This window comes from Salarias fasciatus, chromosome 8 (genome assembly GCF_902148845.1).
Source record: "Salarias fasciatus chromosome 8, fSalaFa1.1, whole genome shotgun sequence".
NCBI classification, from domain to species: domain Eukaryota; kingdom Metazoa; phylum Chordata; class Actinopteri; order Blenniiformes; family Blenniidae; genus Salarias; species Salarias fasciatus.
Genome location: NC_043752.1, coordinates 18,478,443 through 18,497,322, shown reverse-complemented (window position 1 = coordinate 18,497,322; position 18,880 = coordinate 18,478,443). Strand labels below are relative to the sequence as shown.

General features: G+C 54.1%; 2 protein-coding genes across 4 annotated transcripts; one reads left to right on the top strand and one right to left on the bottom strand.

Annotated features, from left to right (window-relative positions):
- The first annotated feature begins 326 nt into the window (after positions 1-326).
- On the top strand, positions 327-7,891 carry tecpr1a (tectonin beta-propeller repeat containing 1a). Its single transcript, XM_030097862.1, has 24 exons — positions 327-464; positions 1,109-1,341; positions 1,859-2,041; positions 2,127-2,249; positions 2,331-2,450; positions 2,561-2,735; positions 2,801-2,901; positions 3,045-3,146; positions 3,217-3,365; positions 3,452-4,041; positions 4,137-4,282; positions 4,366-4,521; positions 4,599-4,748; positions 4,861-5,018; positions 5,089-5,319; positions 5,395-5,491; positions 5,586-5,665; positions 5,773-5,829; positions 5,936-6,110; positions 6,191-6,326; positions 6,405-6,497; positions 6,577-6,683; positions 6,768-6,887; positions 7,111-7,891. The coding sequence occupies exons 2-24, from the start codon at positions 1,117-1,119 to the stop codon at positions 7,258-7,260; spliced, it is 3,624 nt and encodes a 1,207-aa protein (XP_029953722.1). The 5' UTR covers positions 327-464; positions 1,109-1,116; the 3' UTR covers positions 7,261-7,891.
- A 1,264-nt stretch (positions 7,892-9,155) lies between these two features.
- On the bottom strand, positions 9,156-18,291 carry bhlha15 (basic helix-loop-helix family, member a15). Of its 3 annotated transcripts, XM_030097865.1 has the most exons (6): positions 17,169-18,291; positions 16,942-17,041; positions 15,526-16,195; positions 15,320-15,413; positions 14,944-15,146; positions 10,174-10,310 (listed from the first exon to the last, which is right to left on the bottom strand). In XM_030097865.1, exons 1-5 carry the CDS (start codon positions 17,173-17,175, stop codon positions 14,953-14,955), a joined length of 1,065 nt encoding a protein of 354 aa, XP_029953725.1. In that variant the 5' UTR covers positions 17,176-18,291; the 3' UTR covers positions 10,174-10,310; positions 14,944-14,952. The 3 variants fall into 3 exon arrangements, with proteins under 3 accessions (XP_029953728.1, XP_029953726.1, XP_029953725.1); XM_030097868.1 differs by lacking the exons at positions 14,944-15,146; positions 15,320-15,413; positions 15,526-16,195; positions 16,942-17,041; positions 17,169-18,291 and adding exons at positions 10,569-10,648; positions 10,763-11,288 and having other exon boundaries at positions 9,156-10,310; XM_030097866.1 differs by lacking the exons at positions 14,944-15,146; positions 15,320-15,413; positions 15,526-16,195; positions 16,942-17,041; positions 17,169-18,291 and adding an exon at positions 10,763-11,288 and having other exon boundaries at positions 9,156-10,310.
- Between the last annotated feature and the right edge of the window lie 589 nt (positions 18,292-18,880).

Here is an 18,880-nt window from a genome sequence, read left to right as displayed (position 1 = left end):
TTTTAATCAGATTATCATTTTTGCGATGCTGGGATCGCTGGAATAATTTATTTTATCTTCGTTACTTTTTTTTATAAATATATTTTTCCCCAGGATTCCTCCCTAATAATTTCATTAGATAAAAAATAAATAAATAAATAAATAAATAAATAAATAAATAAATAAATAAATAAATAAATCATAGAATAATATGAAGCTGTATTTTGGTTTTGAGACGTGAAGCAGCGGCGCCCCCTGCTGGACGCTGCTCATGCTGCAGTCACGTGATGCCCCAGCAGCCAATAGGAGCGCAGGATCCGCGCTGCACTTCCTGTTTCGCTCACAGGCGACAATATTGTGAGAAAAAAATGAGCATCCAGCGCTCCTGTCGCGGATTCGAGCGCTCCTCATTCATTTCCAGCCGCTGAATGACCCGTGGCTCCGTCCCAGGCCGCCGGCAGACCCTTTATGAGAGCAGACCGCAGGTTTGACTGTGTCTCTGTGTTCAAACGCTATTTCTAGAGAGCTAAGCCTGTAAGCCTGGACCAAAAACAGGCTGTCGTTAAAGCTGGTTTCAGTCTTTACATGAGACTAAACAGCTCCAGTTACACTCGAATGTCTAAATATCGTGCGTGCTAATAAACAGTCACTCACCTGTACTACACAGGATCAGTGACTGACTTTATTTTGACAGCTCCCCCATGCTGTGTGTTTCGGCCTGTGTGTCTGGTCTGTGTGTCATTACTTTCATCTTAAATGTGAGGCTGTCAGATCAATGGAACCTGTGATTCAGGTCAATGAGATACAGGACTTTATTCATCCCACATGTTGGAATTCTGTCTTCACAGCAGCCCCACGTCATTATTTAAAACATAAAATGAATAAACAAAAGGAAAAATGTGCATATTTACAATAGATATAACCAGGAAATTGTCTGGTGCAGAGACTCCATGTTCATTCTTGTTTTGTCAGCCTTTTTTACTCGTTCCAAAGAAATACTTGTAGGGTCTTTGAGTGTGTGTACTCTTTTTGTGATTGTAATTTGCTTTAAGTGAAGAAAATGAATAGGTGTAATAGAATTATATATGCAGCATCATGTATCCTCCTCCTCCTCCTCCTCCTCCTCCAGGACCAGCCATGCCAGCGTCCCTGCTGTGGGCCGTGGACGTGTACGGGCGCGTCTACAGCCTGTCCACCGCGGGGCAGCAGTGGGAGCAATGCCGCGACGCCCAGATGGAGTTCAAGCGGGTGACGGCGGCCCAGCAGTGCTGCTGGGGCATCGCCTGCGACAACCGCATCTACCTGAACGTCTACGCCTCCGACCTGCCCATCCGCTACCAGGAGGAAACCTATGAGAACCAAGTGAGTCGCTTTAAAATGAAAGCTGCAAAGGCCACATCCTCTTTTCTTTTTCTCTTTATTTTCCTTGCATCCATCAAAATGAAAGTCAAGTTCCCCATTGAAGGAAAATCTGCTGTCTTCATCACACTTCCTCTGCTGTGTTCGCCTCCGCTGACAAAACACTGAAGCAGCATGAGGCCACAAAGCTGCTGAACACACTGCATTTATTCTGCCTGGAGGAAGCCTGGAGGCTTTAATCGATCTCCCAGCGACTGATCTCAAGCTTCCAACATGGAAAATCTTTTTCTTGTGACTGTGGTCCAAACTTCCTCCCCTGACAGGAAGCTTTTGCAATAAAACTGCTTTTTGATGCAAAAGCATGCGTCCTCTTACAGTTACTCTGGTTCTTTCAGGGTGGACCCTACAAAACAGTGTATTGAAGTGGGCTTCTCCTCCACTGGATCATTCACTCTAACAGTTGTCTGATCTGTCAGTGAAGCGGGCTGATATGCCGTCTCTTCCTCTCTCTCTTCACCAGCGCTGGAATCCCGTCGACGGTTTCTCGGACCGCTTGCTCCCGAGCGACCGCTGGCAGTGGAGCGACGTCACCGGCCTGCAGCACCAGCCTCTGGACGGCTTCCAGCTGCCCTCCGACAGCTGGGAGTGGGAGGGCGACTGGTACGCCGACGAGAACTTTGAGGGGGAGCCCACGGAGAAGGAGGTGGGTGGACGGCCGAAGCCGCGCCAGTCTGCAGTCTTTCTTACTTCCTGCGCTGCTGTAGCTCTCCAGATGTTTGTATTTTCAGGGATGGACCTACGCCATCGACTTCCCCGCCACCTACACCAAAGACAAGAAGTGGAACTCCTGCGTCCGCCGCAGGCGATGGCTCCGCTACAGGAGGTACAAGGCCATGGACAGCTGGGCGAAGGTGGGTGTTGGTGTGTCCTGCGTGTGCGTGGCGGCGTGTGAGTTTGTTCACCAGCGTCTCTCCTGCGCTGCGTTTGGACAGATCCCCTCGCAGGAGACGGCTCTGCCGGATCCCTTCAGCGACATCAGCTGTGGCGGCTGGGAGATCAGCGAGGAGCCCCGGGGCCGGCTGTCGCTGTGGGCCGTGACCCTGCAGGGCAAGGTGCAGCTTCACACACACACACACGCACACGCACACACACACACACACACACACACACACACACTGATCAGAACAGATGGAGAAAACTCAAACTCATCGTTTTCTGCCAGGTGTGGTTCAGAGATGGAATCTACCACAGCAGCCCCGAGGGCTCCTCCTGGGACGACGTCTCCGTCCCCGGAGAGGTGATCCAGATCAGCTGCGGACCGGGAGACCTGGTCTGGGCGGTGCTGTGGGAGGGGCAGCTGATTGTCAGAGAGGGCATCGGTCGAGATTGCCCCAAAGGTACACGAGAAGACCGCGGTGTGTGTCTGAGCCCAGTGTTGAGGTGACTGTCTGGTCCACTGCAGGGACGTCGTGGGCCGTGGTGGAGTCTCCCAGCCCCGATGTGGGAGCCATTCATGTCGCGGTGGGAGTCAGTGTGGTGTGGGCCGTAACGAAGGACAACAAAGTGAGAATATATCAACATAAAGAGATCTGATGCAGAAAGACAGTGATCCTATGTGATGCAGCATTACAGCGACGTCAGGTCGATCTATCGCTCTAATATTTGAGCAGTTTGGTGAATCAGTCTGACATTTCCTCATGTACCAGGTGTGGTTCCGACGTGGCGTGAACTCCCACAACCCCCGCGGCTCCGGCTGGATCAGCATGGTGGGAGAGATGATCACCATCGACGTGGGACTGAACGACCAGGTGAGTCGATGACGTCCTGACGTCCTGGAGGCGCCGCCGCATCCCTGAAGCCGCCGTCTGTTGTGTTCAGGTGTGGGCCGTCGGCTGCGAGGACCGAGCCGTTTACTTCAGGCAGGGGGTGACGTCCAGCGAGCTGAGCGGAAAGACCTGGAAGGCCATCAGTGTCCCTCGAGACGGAGACCGGTCCCACTCCAGCGCGAGCGCCGCCAGCCTGCAGAGGTTGGAAAGGCGTGGAGTCGCTCGGCGGCGTCCAGCCGCGGCGTCTCTCACTTTGTCTCTGAAGCTCTCGCTCCTCTGCACTGCAGTGCCGGGTGCTTCTTCAGCGGCGAGGTGTGTGCTCCGTCAGGGGCGAGCGACGTGGAGTCGGACGCGGAGAGAGGATCGGTGGACGGAGCCGGCTGCCCCGCCGCCGCCGCCTCCCCCGGGTTGAGTGTGGAGGCGACGGCGGACCAGACGTCGGAGCCGCCCAGACCCAGAATCCCCAAAGTGACCAGCGACAGCTTCATCTCCGAGCTGGTGTCAGACCGGGAGCAGAGGAAACCCTCGCGAGACGCCGGGGCCGTCGCTCCGGCCGTCCTGGAAGTCCCCGGAGAAGGAGAGGACAGCGTCCCCCCCGCCGGCGCCGCTCTGTCCCCGAGCCAGAGCGGCGGTCCCGCCGGGCCCCAGTGGAGCAACGTGGATCTGGAGGAGGCCCAGACCCAGCAGGGGTCTACGGCCGGCGCCGTCCCGGACTCGGCCGACACCAGCAGCCTGTCGTCAGTGGCCACCTACACCCTCGCCGTGGAGGATCCGTACGGCGCCGACGAGCACCCGGTGTGGGCGTGGGTGAGCGGCGGAGGCTGCTGCGTGGACAGCCACTCGGCGCTCAGCTGGTTCAGCTCCGCCGGCGCTTCCTGTGAGTCCGACGTCCTTCATACCTCATGAGAGGGACCGTCATGGCAGCAGGCTGACGGTGTCTCTGTCCCCCCCCCCCCCCCCCCCCCCGTCCAGCCCTGGTCCAGTCCATCCAGTCCATGAGTCTGTCGGTCAGCCCCGCCCAGACGGCGGCCTGGAGGAGGCAGATCTTCGAGCAGCTCAGCGAACGGACCAAGAGAGAGATGGACAACTTCAGACATTATGAGCAAGCCATAGAGCAGGTGTGTGTGTGGTGTAACACCTGCTTCACCTCCGCTTCTCCTGGTATTCATTCATTCACTCGCTCACTCGTTCATCCTTCCAGTCGGTGTGGGTGAAGAAGGGAACCATGCAGTGGTGGAGGGACTGGAAGCCCCACAAGTGGATCGACGTTCACTTCGCTCTGGAGCAGTTCTCGGGTCCAGACGGCAACAAGGACGGGATCCTCTTCATCTACTACAATCAGCACGAGGAGAAGAAGGTGAGAAGAAGAACCAGCTGCTCTTCCTTCTCTGAGCGCGGCGCTGACTCTGTCCCCCTCCCCCGCCCTCCCTCCAGTACCTGCACGCCTTCGTCAACGAAGTGACCATCCTGGTCCCCGTGCTCAACGACTCCAAACACACCTTTGCCATCTACACCGCGGAGCGGACCAGGCAGCGGTGGCCCATCCGGCTGGCGGCCGCCACCGAGCTGGAGATGCACGACTGGGTGCGTTTAGAGAGGAAACCCGTACAGACGGCTACTGTTACTTTACACGATTACTGTTTTGACAGATTATTTCATTGCATGCGCCTGGCCCCGCCCCCCTCCTGCCCTCCAGCTGGCCCTGCTGAGCGTGTCCTGCTGTGACTCCAGAGCCCTCCAGGGCCCCCCCTCCAAACAGGCCATCTGGTCCATCACCTGTAAAGGGGACGTCTTCGTCAGCGAGCCGTCGGCCGCCCTGGAGGCCGTGCCGTACCCCACGCCCTGCGATCAGATGTAGGAGAGAGACGCGCCAAAGCACAGGAAGCAGAGTCCTGAACTGAAGCGGATTCCTCTCGTCTGGCAGGTTCTGGCGGCAGGTCGGAGGTCACCTGCGCGTCGTGGAGTGTAACAGCGCGGGGATCGTGTGGGGGATCGGCTACGACCACACCGCCTGGGCCCACACCGGCGGCTACGGCGGGGGCTTCTTCCAGGGGCTGGCCAGCAGCACCGACAACATCTTCACCCAGACCGACGTCAAGAGCGTCTACATCTACGAGAACCAGCGGTGGAACCCGGTGACCGGCTACACCAGCAGGTCCCGCGCCGCCGCTCGCTGTGAGGAGGGTCTGTCGTCGTTCCGTTGATTTGAATGTGGCGTTCTCGGTTTCAGAGGCCTGCCGACAGACCGCTACATGTGGAGCGATGCGTCAGGACTGCACGAGTGCACCAAGACCAGCACCAAGCCGCCCTCGCCCCAGTGGGCCTGGGTAGGAGCTCGCTCTCTCTCAGGAAGTCTGTTCTCGAAACTGGAAGTTGTCCTTCCTGAGCAGGTGCGCTCAGAGTTTCACGTCTCTCTCCCAGGTGTCCGACTGGTCCGTCGACTACGGCGTCTCTGGAGGAACCGACAGGGAAGGATGGCAGTACGCCGCCGATTTTCCAGCGTATGTCTCCCTTTCTTTTTCCTTTCCTTTCCTTTCCTTATCCTGAAACACGCCGTCTCAGCCTCTCTATTTGAATGAGTTTGGTTCACTCTCTCGCCTCCTCGCAGGTCGTATCACGGCTATAAAACCATCAAGGACTTCGTGCGGCGCAGGCGGTGGGCCAGGTACTGATGACAGCGGCTCAGATGGACCCGGACGCCGTCTGGAGAGAAGACGAGTCAATCTGGGAATGCTTCCTTTAATGACCACTCTGTTTTCCTTCCTGTGCAGGAAGTGTAAGTTAACCACCACAGGACCGTGGCAGGAAGTCCCGCCCATCCCCCTGAGCGACGTGACCATCCTGCCGTGCGCGGCCCCGAGCGGCGTGGACGTGGTCCCGGTGTGGGCGATCAGCAGCAAGGGGGACGTGCTGTGCCGCCTGGGGGTCACGGCGCTGACGCCCGCCGTGAGTCTCTCAGGTCGTAACCTCCGCGCCCCGCCCCTTCGTCCCCCCCCGCCTCACGGCCGTCCTCCCGCTGCTCTCAGGGATCCTCCTGGCTCCACGTGGGAACCGACCAGCCCTTCAAGTCCGTGTCCATCGGGGCTGCCAGCCAGGTCTGGGCCGTCGCCAGGGACGGCTCTGCTTTCTACCGAGGGTCCGTCTCGGCGCAGAGTCCCGCAGGTCGGTGGGACGAGCCGAGGCCGAAAGCAGTGCTGGACAGCGGCGTTGCTGAAGTGTGTGTGCTGTCTCCCCCTGCAGGAGACTGCTGGTACCACATCCCCTCCCCGGCCAAGCAGAAGCTGAAGCAGGTGTCCGTGGGGCGGACGTCGGTGTGCGCCGTGGACGAGAACGGTGACGCAGCCAGACGCTCAGGTTTCAGCGCGGATCCTCTCCGACCGGCTTTACCTCACGCCCCCTGCTCCCCCTGCAGGTAACCTGTGGTACCGCCAGGGCGTGACCCCCAGCTACCCTCAGGGATCCTCCTGGGAGCACATCTCCAACAACGTGCGCAAAGTTTCCGTAGGACCCCTGGACCAGGTAGACGCCGCGGGGACCGCCTCTCCAGACGGACTGACGGAGTGTGTCCTCCACACAGTGACTGTGTGTTTGTGGTTGATGCAGGTGTGGATCATAGCAGACAAGGTGCAGGGCAGCCACAGTCTGAGCTGCGGGACGGTGTGCCATCGACTCGCCGTCCAGCCCCTGGAGCCCAAAGGACAGTCCTGGGACTACGGCATCGGGGTAAAGACGGATCCGCCGTCAGCTAGAATACACCCCCCACCCCCCCACCCCACTGCTGCTCTCTGAGCCTCTGTTTGCGGCTGTTGCAACAATTAAAAGGCGTTGCCTCTTTCAGGTTAATCGCCCTGCAAACAAACACAGGTTTACCCAGAGGCCTGCCTGTCTCTGTCTTCTCGCCGTGGATCGCGGCTGATTTCTGCCTCTCTGTTCCCGTGTGACGCAGGGCGGGTGGGACCACATCACGGTGAGGGGGAACGCCATGGAGCCGGCCCGCCTGCGCCTGCCCTCCCTGACCGGGCCGTCCTCCCTGGTCCCGCCGGGCCCCCCCGCCGTCACAGACCCCGAGGCCAATGGCGCCGCCGTGGGGTGTTAGACACACACACACACACACACACACTCGTGAAACCCCGTCACCTTGAAGTAGCACAGTGAGAAATTCTAAACTTATATTTTCCTATCTTTGTGGCATTTGGACAATCGTCTCTGTGGACTTGACCGTCTTCAGTCCTCAGACACACCTTTCTTTTTAAGCTCACTCTTCACTTGTTCTACTTGCACTTTAATGGTCATAACCTGTTTTTGTTTCTTTATTTATTCACCAAGCTCTGAAGTTTCCGTTGATATGTAGAGTTGTAGAATTCCCTGACTGCTGCTCTGATCTCCATCCGGGCGCCAATCGCCGCTGTTGTGGTTAGAAAGGCTTTCGGGGAAGCCGGCGGGGGCTCGGCCGGGCTGGAGGAAACCACTATGACGGAGTGCGAGCGAGTGAGGCATGAAACTCCGAGGCCAGCCGCCGTGAAAGCTTCGATCAGCTGTAACGACTCAGGCGAGCGGCTGACGACTTGAAAATATGTTGACGCCGACTTGAGGGGGGCGACGCAGGGACTCGCCCTCTGACCTCTGGGACTGTACTAACACGTGTTTTTATAAAGATCAGGTTTTTTTCTAAAGAGAAAAGAACAGCTGTTGTTGTGGTGGAGCATGTGCAATGGTTGGTGTTGTAAATAAGCCAAAACGTGGGGATTACTTGTAAAAGCTTTGTGGTTGAAACGCTAAAAGTGAACCTTCCTCTTTTTCAGGAGAGCGTTTTTTTTGTTGTTTTTTTTTTTTTAATTTGCATGAGTTCCTGAAGTCTGACGGTAGAATGACCGAGCATTCAGACAGGAGAAAAGAAAAACACTATATTTTTGTTAACAATCTCTAAAGTACCACTACTTTCTAACAGATTCTGAGCCATGACACCGAGTGTAGCGCTAATATTTTAAAGACGTTACGCTTCTCCCCCCCGGGGGTCTGGGACTCCCACAGCGGTCGGAAAGATTGGAGTAAACCAGATATTTTCTAGAGTCTCGGGTAGATTAATGCTTTTCTTAAAAGCCGTTTCCTTGTTTGGCTGCGCTGTAACGTTTGGCAGAGACCCCGGGTGGTTCACGGCGCGTCCCGTTCACGCCGGGCTTTCAAGTGAAAATGCGAAACGTTCCGTTTAGTTTTTGGGCGTCTGTGTTCATGACGGCGGCGCTCGGGCAACTTTTTGAAAACGCAACAACGGTATACAGAATGAAACGCTTCTGGAAACGCTTGAACCGTTAATCTGCACGTGTACAAGTAGATGTACGGTACGAACGTTTTCCTCCAGAGTGTCGTGACTCCCAGTCCAGTGTGTGTGTGTGTGTGTGTGTGGTTCCATTACAAAAACAACCAACAGCACCCACTAGTGGTCCAACATGAAAACTACATTATTTTCAGCGTTTCTTCTGTTTCCGTGTAAACGCAAAACTTTTCTGAAACGAAAACCCGAAAACAGCGTTTTCACTTGAAACTTGGTGTGAATGTGCCTGAGCCCAGCCCAGGAGGATTCTGGGTACCGCTGTTCCACGATGCCAGACTTCAGTTTATTTCAAATGGCTGCTGAAATGCAACTGTGAAGGAAGGTGTTTTTTTTTTTCTTTTTAGAGAAACAGAAGTTAACACATTGCATTCACGCAGTAAAGAAACATCTGCACCATCTCAGAAGTGGTATTTAAATTATACGGTACTGTAGGAGGTCGGTCTGGACAGAATATCGGCTCATCTTTATTTTCCAAACCTGAAATATGTTTAAAACCTTGGTTTTGTTCCTTCTCCTCTCCACCGTCATGTTCCTGTCTGGCTGTGCTGAGACATGTAAATACCGAGTGTACAGAGATGTCTGTGATTAATGAACTGTAACCGTTAACACTGTAGAGTCCAGGCGAGCATGACCAAAAGAAACAGGGAAAAAAAGTCTGTCAATAAATAAATGTTTATTGAAAACTCCTCAGATGATTTTCTTTTGGAACTAAACTCTCCTTCCTGCCTCGAGACAACACAAAAAAGAGCAAACAACACGTTTAAACAATCCTCTCTGCCTCTGGGCTGCATGTGAAGGTTCATCTTCATCATCATCATCATCATCATCCTGAGCAAACACCACGTCTCGCTGCAACGTTTCAATATTCAGACCGGCTGCCTCTTGACTCTCTTCGTCTCTCCGACGGTGACGGTTATGACCGGAGGCTGCCGGCGCCCGGCAAAGTTTCTCAACACAAAGACACAAGCAGATGAAGACGATAACACAAAGAGGAAGAAGAGTCTTCTGTGGCCGAGCGTTTTCTACACACACACACGCCTCCTCATGTCTTCCAGTTCCCGGGGTGTGTGTGTGTGTGTGTGTGTGTGTGTGTGTGTTATCAGGGGTCCATGATCCGGAGCGGCGCTCACAGAGCGCCGGGTAAATCTTTGATGTGTTTCATGTCTTCGCGCTCCGCCCGGCAGCGTCAGCTGTGCTGGGTGAAGCTGTGCACGTGGTGGAGGTACTGGGCCAGGCCCTCCTCGCCCTCCTCCTCCAGGTGCTGCTGGTAGCACTGGAGCAGCTTGGCGGCGCTGGCCTCCGACGGGACGCCGCCGCCGCCGCCGGAGGCAGGCAGGCAGGCCCCCGACATGTCCAGGATGATGGTGGTCAGAGCCTTGATGTAGTTCTTGGCCAGGGTCAGAGTCTCGATCTTGGACAGCTTCTTGTCCGTCTTGACGTGCGGGATGGCCTCTCGCAGCGCCTGGAAGGCGTTGTTGAGTTTGTGCATGCGCTGGCGCTCGCGCTCGTTGCTCTCCAGCCGCCGGACGCTGCGCTCCTTGGCGCCGGAGCCGTGCTGCCGGCGCCGCCGGCCTCCTCCCGCCGCCCCCTGCCGCTTGCCGGCCCCGCTCCTCAGAGAGCCCCTCCAGGAGCCGCCGATCCGGACCGAGGCCTCCGAGCCCTCCTGCTCGCTGGAGCCCGGCTCCGCCTCCGTGTCTGGTTCGGGCTCCGGCTCCGGGTCGGACCAGGTCCTCCTGGACGGTCTCAAGGCCTTTCCTTTGGACTTCATCGTGGCTCCTCCGGTCCCTCGCCGGGGTCTCAGAGCGGCTCCGATCCTGGCAAAGGGAAGAGGAGAGAGGGACCGTTCAACATTTCAGCCAACTGTTAAATCCAGCACCTGAGCCGGCCTCTCCAATCCAAACAGCTCCGCATCCGGTTGAACCTAATCAGCCTGGAGCAGCCGCAGCTCCGTGATGGTGGCGCTAATCTGCCCCACGGCTTCCAGATAATTCCCCCATTTCGAGGTTACAAAAACACACAGAGCGACCAGCTCACTGCGACTAACCTGCCCCACTCAGAATTCACTTCAGCACCTGCAAAGGAGTTAATTCCACCTCATGCTCAACAGAGAATGAGCCGTGACAGCGGAAGAGACGAGGCTGCTCCGCACGTGCTGAAAATGAGAACAGTTCAATCAATCATCTCAACCAGGACAGGATGACCAGCCACGAGCCAACTTCTCAGAGAGCAGAGAGAGGTGAGGACACGGAGGAAGCCAGCTTCTTACCGTGGACGTCAAACTAACTTTAGTTTCCTTCTCTTCTCTTCTTTCTTTCTTTCTTCTCTTCCTGAGTGTTCAGAGAAAAGGCTCCGGCGCGCGGGCGGTCATGACGCTCACTCCGAGCCGCGGGTCGACACCGTGCAGCGGACACACACTCTCTCACACACACACACAGACACACTCAGAGGAGTGTGACATGTGAGGTTCTACCTGTTGCTGACTGATGTACACGTCGCGCTGCTCAGCCAATCAGAGCGCGGGACCGCAGCCTCCTGCTGCAGCTCAGCCAATCAGAGCGCGGGACCGCAGCCTCCTGCTGCAGCGGCGCCTCGCGCCAAACTCATCACAGGACCGTGAAAGGCAGGGGGTTCTGGCCGTGCCAGCGCAGGAAAAACACTCTGGAACCAGGTTTTTAGGGAAAAATAAACCTTCTTCATACTAATATTTAATTTTCTTATATTTGATATTTTTCAGACTATTTTCTTTTATGATATTTAATCCTGTGTGGAGCAAGAATTCGATTGTGGGATTGATAAAGTATTTTCTTTTGTAATATAATCTCAAAAGTCAGAGGGATGTCCTTTGAGGCAAACACAGTATGAGCTGTATCAAGGAAACCTTACAATTTAGACTGCTTTTAAAAATCAGGCTTCAGTGTATAAAAGGAAAAAAAAAAGAGGCGCTACAATAAAACTCACAGTGCTGTGAATAAACTCTAAATACAGAAGAGCTCAAATCTGTCATTTTGGCTACAAAGTCAAAAGTGTAACATAACATTTGTCAACCATTACCAAAACCTTCATTACTAAAGTCTCAATCTTGTCTTGGTCTTTTGATGCTCTGGTCCTGGTCTTGGGATTTTTTGGTCTTGGTATTGACTTAGTTTTGGTCCCTTAAAATCTTGGTCTTGTCTTGGTCTTTTGATGCTCTGGTCTTTGTTTTGACCTGGTCTTGGGATATTTTGGTCTTGGTCTTGACTTGGTTTTTGTTCCTTACAGTCTTGAGCTTGTCTTTGTATTTTGATGCTCTGGTCTTGGTCTTGGGATATTTTGGTCTTGATATGGTCTTGGTCTTGGTACCTTAAAGTCATGGTCTTGTCTTTGTCTTTTGATGCTCTGGTCTTTGTCTTGACCTGGTCTTGGTCTTTCAAAATCTTAATCTTGTCTTGGTCTTTTGATGCTTTGGTCTTGGTCTTGACCCAGTCTCAGTCCTTAAAAGTCTTGATCCTGTCCTACTCTTGAGATGCTCTTGTCATGACTTGGTCTCAGCCCCTTGAAGTTCGAGTTTTGTCTTGATTTTGGGATGTTCTGGTTTTGTTCTTAACCCGGTCTTGGGTTAGGTGACCTTGACTTCAAAACTTACTCCCTCTGTCCAGATGAGTATTAATTGAAGGTGACCTGGGGCCACGTAACGGTCTCTATCTGTGACGGACTGCTGGGTTTTATCTCCAGGTTGTGGTCTGTGGGGTTTGCCTCCGGGCCCCTGGTGGCCTAATGTTGGACCATGTTTTGGACAAAGGATGAATGAGTGACTGTGGTTCTCAGTACAATCTAATAGTGGGTGGAGGATTTCTCAAAGCCACGTTCAGCAAAACCCCCCGAGGCGCTGGCCGTGGAGCTGAGCTGAAACCGTGGCCGTGGGCCGTAAAGCCAGTCAGGCTGGACAGTTAACATAATTTCCATTCGGGGCTTATCACCTCCCACCGCTTCATTTGAATACAGTCCTCCGGGCGACACCCGCCTGGATGGAAACAGGCTAAACCATGACACAATATTTACCTATTCCAAACCGTCTGTAAACATGCGCCTCGCCGTTCCTTCTGTGATGAAACAGTAATCACACACCCACACACACACACCTACGATCAGCAGCAATCCCACTTTATCCATTTAACCTGGTGACCTACCAGCAGCTGGAGGTCAGGGTTACTGCCTCTCCCAGCTGTGGTGGATAGTCCATTGTTTATTCTTGTTTCATCAATCAAATGAAAAAAATCCTTTCATTTCCATGTTTTACATTCGCAGTTAAAACTTATTTTTAAACTGAATTGTGACGGTAAATGTTGAAAATGTGCAGTAGATGTCTCTGGGTTAAAGACACTGCACAGCGGCAGCTTCAGTTCTTCCTGTTTTTGCATATTTGGTGTTTATTTAATGATAATAGCACTCAGAGGCCTCACAGCAAGACGGGTCATGATTTCAGTTTTAGCTTTGGGGCCTTTCATTGCCAGTTTTGCATATCCTTCCTTCCTGTTCGTACAGGGTTTTTTTTCTGAATTTGAATGATATCTTGCTGCACACAGTGGAGTCGTGCTGTGAAAGTGCTGCACACTTCTGAACCCTCTCAAGACTGCAAACATCAAAATCTAAAGCAAGAACAATTCAAACTTTACCTCCTTTATGCTCTCTTTACGTTTCTGCTGTATATACAGGGCCTTAGACACACACATGCATGGAGCTTTCCAGGCCCATAAAATCTACATTTATATGGTTTGAGAGTGGTTAGCGCTGTTGCATCAAGAAGGTTGTCGGTTCCAATCCGAGCTGTTTGACTCCCTCCTGCTGCTCAGCTGGGGCCGCTCCAGGGACCCTGAGCAGGATGAAGTCGCTTAGAAGATGGATGGAAGCAGATTTTTCATTATTTTAGGGGCCATTTATTCTAGATGTGAGATTATTTTTATTTGATCAACCATTGAGAAACCTATCTGAAGGCGTTCTGGGTCTCTTATCAGAAGTTCTATATAACTGAGATCTGTTCAAACAGAATATATCAAAATTATGTGGCTTCTTAGAGTAAACTCTGAAGTTTTCATGTGAATCAAGACTTAAAGCAAACCCATTTTTAACAACGATCCATTTGAATTGCAATGTTCCCAAACGTTCCTTTTCAGCTGGAGTCATTCAGCAGGTGATATTAATTAACAGATGCTTCTGCTAATGTGGTTTTTGATGGCTGCGCCATTCTAAAGCTCAGGGAATCGTCACTTCAGAGGAAATATTCAGCAAAATCCCTCGAGGGCTGGAAAAATTCCAATAAAAACAACCTTAATGTTGGCATCCCGTTAATGATCCGACGTTACCCCGAAGGATTTCACGCAGAAATTGAAAGAAAAAAAAAGAAAAAGCATGAGTGTAATGTGGCTGTTAGCGCATTCGCTCAGTGTCGGGAGATCCAAAACGGAACGGTGTGCAGGTGTGACGCTCCCAGCAAACACCTCCAGGTCCAGGGTGGGATGTCCTTGAACATGTATGTGTGTGTGTGTGTGTGTGTGTGTGTGTGTGTGTGTGTGTGCGTGTGTTTTGCGGGAACATAAGCCTGTTTGCTCAGTCACAGGGTGGCGGGGAACACGTGCATGTGAACGGGCGCTCCTGCCAGGTTTCCTCTCCTCCTCAGGTACACTGTATCTAATCACCGCAGCCCCGCTGAAGCCGGCTCTGTGGAAACATTATCTTCTACTTTTCGTTTGCTCAGTTTCTGCCCCCCCCTGAAGGCTCGCGCTGTTGATTCTGTCACAGCTGCAGATAAATCCGGAGCCGGACACCCTTCAGTAACGAGGCGGGCAAACAGGGCCTCAGAGAGCACGGGCTGAACAGACGGTCTTCGGGAGAACGTGCGCTCTTCAGACGGCGTTCGTTACGTCTGGGGAGGTTCCCGGCAATTCTCCTTCAGCGTTCCAGCTGAGGTCGGAGGTCACAGCCCGGCACCAGAGGCGGCCTCCCGGCGGTTTTGCAACTGGAAAGGTACAAATGAGTGTTTCATCACGGAAATCGTCCCAGCGACTCCGAGAGCCGAACGCACCGTCGCGCAGCCCGTGACGTCAGGAACGGCGAGCGATTTGAGCCCATTTAGAGAAGTGAGAGGGGGGAGGGAGGGGAGGGAGGAAAGCCATTAAAATCCCTGAGTCATCATAAACAGGCCACGAGCTGGGGAGATGAGTTAGTGGCGAGGAGGACGAGATCTGGCCGATTAGTCAGTTTTTCCATTAGACCAAGGCTGGCCGTCTGAGAGAAAAACAAGTGTGGATGTCACGTTAGGCCATGGTGACAGCCAGTGGCCTTTTGGCTGGAGGCAGGGGCGGAGAGAGGGAGTCTGCAGCACGCCACTGCTGAGGCAGGATCAAAAATAACAAACAAAAAGCAAACAGAGTGCAGGATGTGTGTGTGTGCGCGTGTGTGTGTGTCACTCACCCTTTTATCTCACAGCTCAAGGTCTGTCTCGGTGACATAGGTGAGGAACAGGCAGCGCTGGGCCGGACAGCGGCGCTCGGGTGTCTGCAGGGCGGCGCCGCTCCGAGTCGGCGGGGAGAGGCTGCGGCGGCGCCGCGGAGGCCCGGCGCACCGCACATGGCGGCTCTGCTCTAAAGCCGAGAAGTCGTCCTCCCACTCCAGACCTGCAGGCAGAACCGAGACGCGTCAGCTGGCGGCCGCCTTCAGCCTCTCAGGGTATCTGACTGGTTTATTGTTCGTATCTATCAACCTGCGCCAGGAAGGATGAAAACAACGTATTGCTCTCACTTCTCCGTGTTGTTCTTCATTAAAGATCAGAGTCAGGATTCGTTCTCACCGTTGTCGTTTACCGTGAACCCCGGCAGGCTGCAGGAATAGTTGCTGGACGGAGACGTGCAGGGTTCAGACTGCAGGTCCAGAGTCGGCCTCTCCTGAAGATTCAGCACACAGTGAATATTAATGTCAACAAGGAAGTTCTTCTGTTCTTCTGACTGCCTGAAGAGTCAGAACAGGCGCCTGAAGACAGAGGGGGAGGACCGGTACCTGGTCGAACAGGTAGACCATCACGTCGTCGTCGAAGGAGACGCTCTTCCTCAGTTTCGCCGCGCTGCCGGACGCTCCTGGGGGGCCGCCGTCCTGGGGGGACCTCAGCAGGCCTCTGGGACTGGGGGTGTTCCCGTTCTGTGTGGCGCCTGCTTCGCCGGGCTCCTCCCCAGAGCCGGGGCCGGGACCAGGACTCCACTGGGCGGTCGGGTCTCTGAAGTCCACTGACAGGCTGTCTCTGGAGGGCCAGTCCGGGCGGACCGTCAGCGCCCTGCAGTCCTGAACCTCACTGCAGAGCTGCACTGGCGTCTGATCATGACAGAAGACGATAAACCTCCTGCAGAGACTTTCTGCTGTTACATCCTGGTTCAGCATCACTGGGATGGAACTCTCCGACAGGTTCAGGGTGAATTTCATCCAGGTGGTTTCCTTTGGGACGTCGGTGATAAACGGATCTGAAGAGGAGCATGTGGATGGTTGGAACAGCTCCTCTGGAAGACAGCGAGACGGCGAGCCTGCCGCCAGACGTGGTCTTCGGTTACTGGGCCTGAGTGACTGGAGAGCCTGGCCTCCTCCATGATGGAGAGCACAGACACACGCCGCTGGACGCCTGTCCTCCCCAGCCTCAGCCATCTGGCCCGGGGACAGCCGCAGACGGCGCTCTTCCCCCCTGCATGAACAATCACAGCGGCTGACGTTGATGTTTTGTGTTTAATTTGACTCCACTGATCACATTGTAACACACTTCTCTGCAATCAGCAGACCTTTGACTCGCTTGATCTTTGTTCCGACTGATTCTCACAGCTTTGCACAGACTTAGTCGACTCTTAAATAAAAGTCTGTACACCAGCCGTGGGGCTTGTGTTCCCTCCAAACACAGCATCTGCTCCCCGGTCCTCGCTTCCAGACGTCTCCTCCGTGACGGCTCATAACAGGATGCACCCAGAACCGATTAGTCAGCCCGTTTCTGCCGAACGCAACGCCGCGCACACACAGGCGCGCGCGTGCACACAAACACACGCCGTTGTTTGTCCACTCACTCCCGGGCCTGAATAAATATCGCAGCCCATCCATCCGCGGAGACAAAGACGCAATAGGAAACTTTCAGCGCTCTGCGGTAACCTGGCAACCGCCGGACGAGTGACTCAGGAAAGGAAGAGAGGAGCTGACTCACAGCAGCTGTGACGTAAAGGATGTGAGACGCACACACACACACACACGCAGCAGGCCGTGAAGCCTGTCATCTGCCCTGTTTGGGGTAAATTAACACCTCTCTGTGTAACAGGTGGACGGGCTCAGCGTTCAGATTATCAGACTTCCCCAAACAGTCAGTCCACAAACAGACGCCCGACAGTCCCGCCGGCTGCTGAAGGAGAAACACAGCTTCAGCCCCACTGATGAACAAGTCAAATTTACCTTTTCTTTGTCCCTCTGTCCGAGCCTCTCCGGTGGGGGAGCCAGGTCAAGCCGCCCACTGAAATCACCAGAGCAGCTCCACCCGTAAAGTACTCCAACTCTGGAGGAAACAGAGGGGGGAACATGCTTATCGGCGCATTAGAAGCTCTGCGGCATGATGACTCTGCAGAACGCAGCGATCTGTGAGGCGCCGGCGGTGCAACGCTGCAGCGCCTCTGCTTTCTTACCTTGCATCCTGTGTGGAAAGCCTCTCCGAAGAGGCAGAGCAGGGAGAGGGGGGAGCGTGCCAGAGGTCAGACGGGTCAGGAGGGACGTGGAGGAGAGAGGACGGCGGAGAGGAAGGAGGGACGGGGGAGGACGGGGAGGACGCAGAGAGGGCGAACGGCTCGCGGATGCAGTCGCTCCCTGGAGGCTCCCGGCCTTCCTGCTGCAGCACCGTCCAGGACGCAGATCGATACTGATCCAGCGTAACGGAACACAGCCGCCTCACTGACGGAGACGCCACAGTCTGGGTTCACATCGTGACTGAAATGGTTTTCACTGTGAGCAAGTTACTAGAAATCAGATGAAAATACTGGAAATCATGATGATGAACAGTGTAAATGCTTACAATCAGCTTCTGTTACAATGTCAGAGCATTTCACAACATTTCTACATTTTCTGGGGAAATTAAACCTCGCTTTAGCCCACTGGATCCAATCCCAGTTTCTTCCATCAGTTTATCCTGAATTAAGGAGTCAGATTTAAGTTCATTAAAATCTTCCACCACACCCAGTAGAATACCCCGAGGTGACTGTTAGCGCCCTCTGGAGCCCAAAAGTGGAAAAACAAGTAAAAAAAGAAGAAAGAAAATCATGAGTAAACCGACAGTCCTTCAGCACTTTGATTATATGATGTGATAGTTTTTCATACATTAATTCTTGCTGCTGTCAGCGTCTCTGCAGACACTCGTGTTCAAGCCACTGAATTTCCTGTCATCATGTGAACTTCCAGCCGTCTCTGCTGATTTGGTCCTCCCCCTGGCAACAAAATCACTGATGCTGGAGTTCTGCTTCACACACCCGAACAGCACCAGGATGTTGTTCCCAGGAGGCAACAGCGTCTCCATTCAGTCCGCCTCTGCTTTTCAAGAAAAGCCGCGGCGCCGCGCGAACGCGGACCCGGAGACGGACCGATGGTGCGTCCAATCCGGAGCCCCTGCCTTTCCGGGGTCTCCCGCCGCCGTCCCCTCTCCTCGGCCTTATGCAGCCGGGCTCGCGGGCGTCGAGTCACACGGCCGCCTGCACCCGTGAACCCATATCGGGTCAGCCGGGGTCGGCCTGGATGCTTACGGGACAGTGTTTCAGTACAGTCAACGCTTTTTTCCCTGGACTTAGCAGAACGCCCGAGGACGTGATACAGCCCCGGAGCCGAACGCCTTCTCACAGCCACCAAATCCGAGCTCCGTCCGGCCCACTTCATTTTCTATTTTCACATTGGAGCAGTGATGGATGTGTCCTGTTTGAGTTTCTCATAATCTGATATGTCAACGGCTTTTCCGTCCAAGTGTCAGATGAATGAGTTACACAGCTTTGCTCTCAGGGCCGCGGGGATCGTCTGCCGCCGTTTATTCAGGCGAAGCGAAACGATCTGAGGTTTGTTCGCTGAGCTGACTGATTCGTCGGACTGTGTTCAGAATGGTGAGAACCGGCTGAACCGGGCGCAGACGGAATAATGAGAGTCCGCTCCGGCCCCGCTGCTCCGATTGAGTTGTAACGTGCACAGGACATGCCCGAAGAACTGTGGAACTATCCTTTTACACTGTGGGCGCAGAATCGCCGTACCCAGTCGGCAGACGGCAAGTGACACCAAACAATCCGTGAGAGGGGGGTAATTGGAGACGATCGGGCTTATTCTGAGCGCGCCGGACGCACCGCGCTCAAGGCCGCGAGGAGGAGCA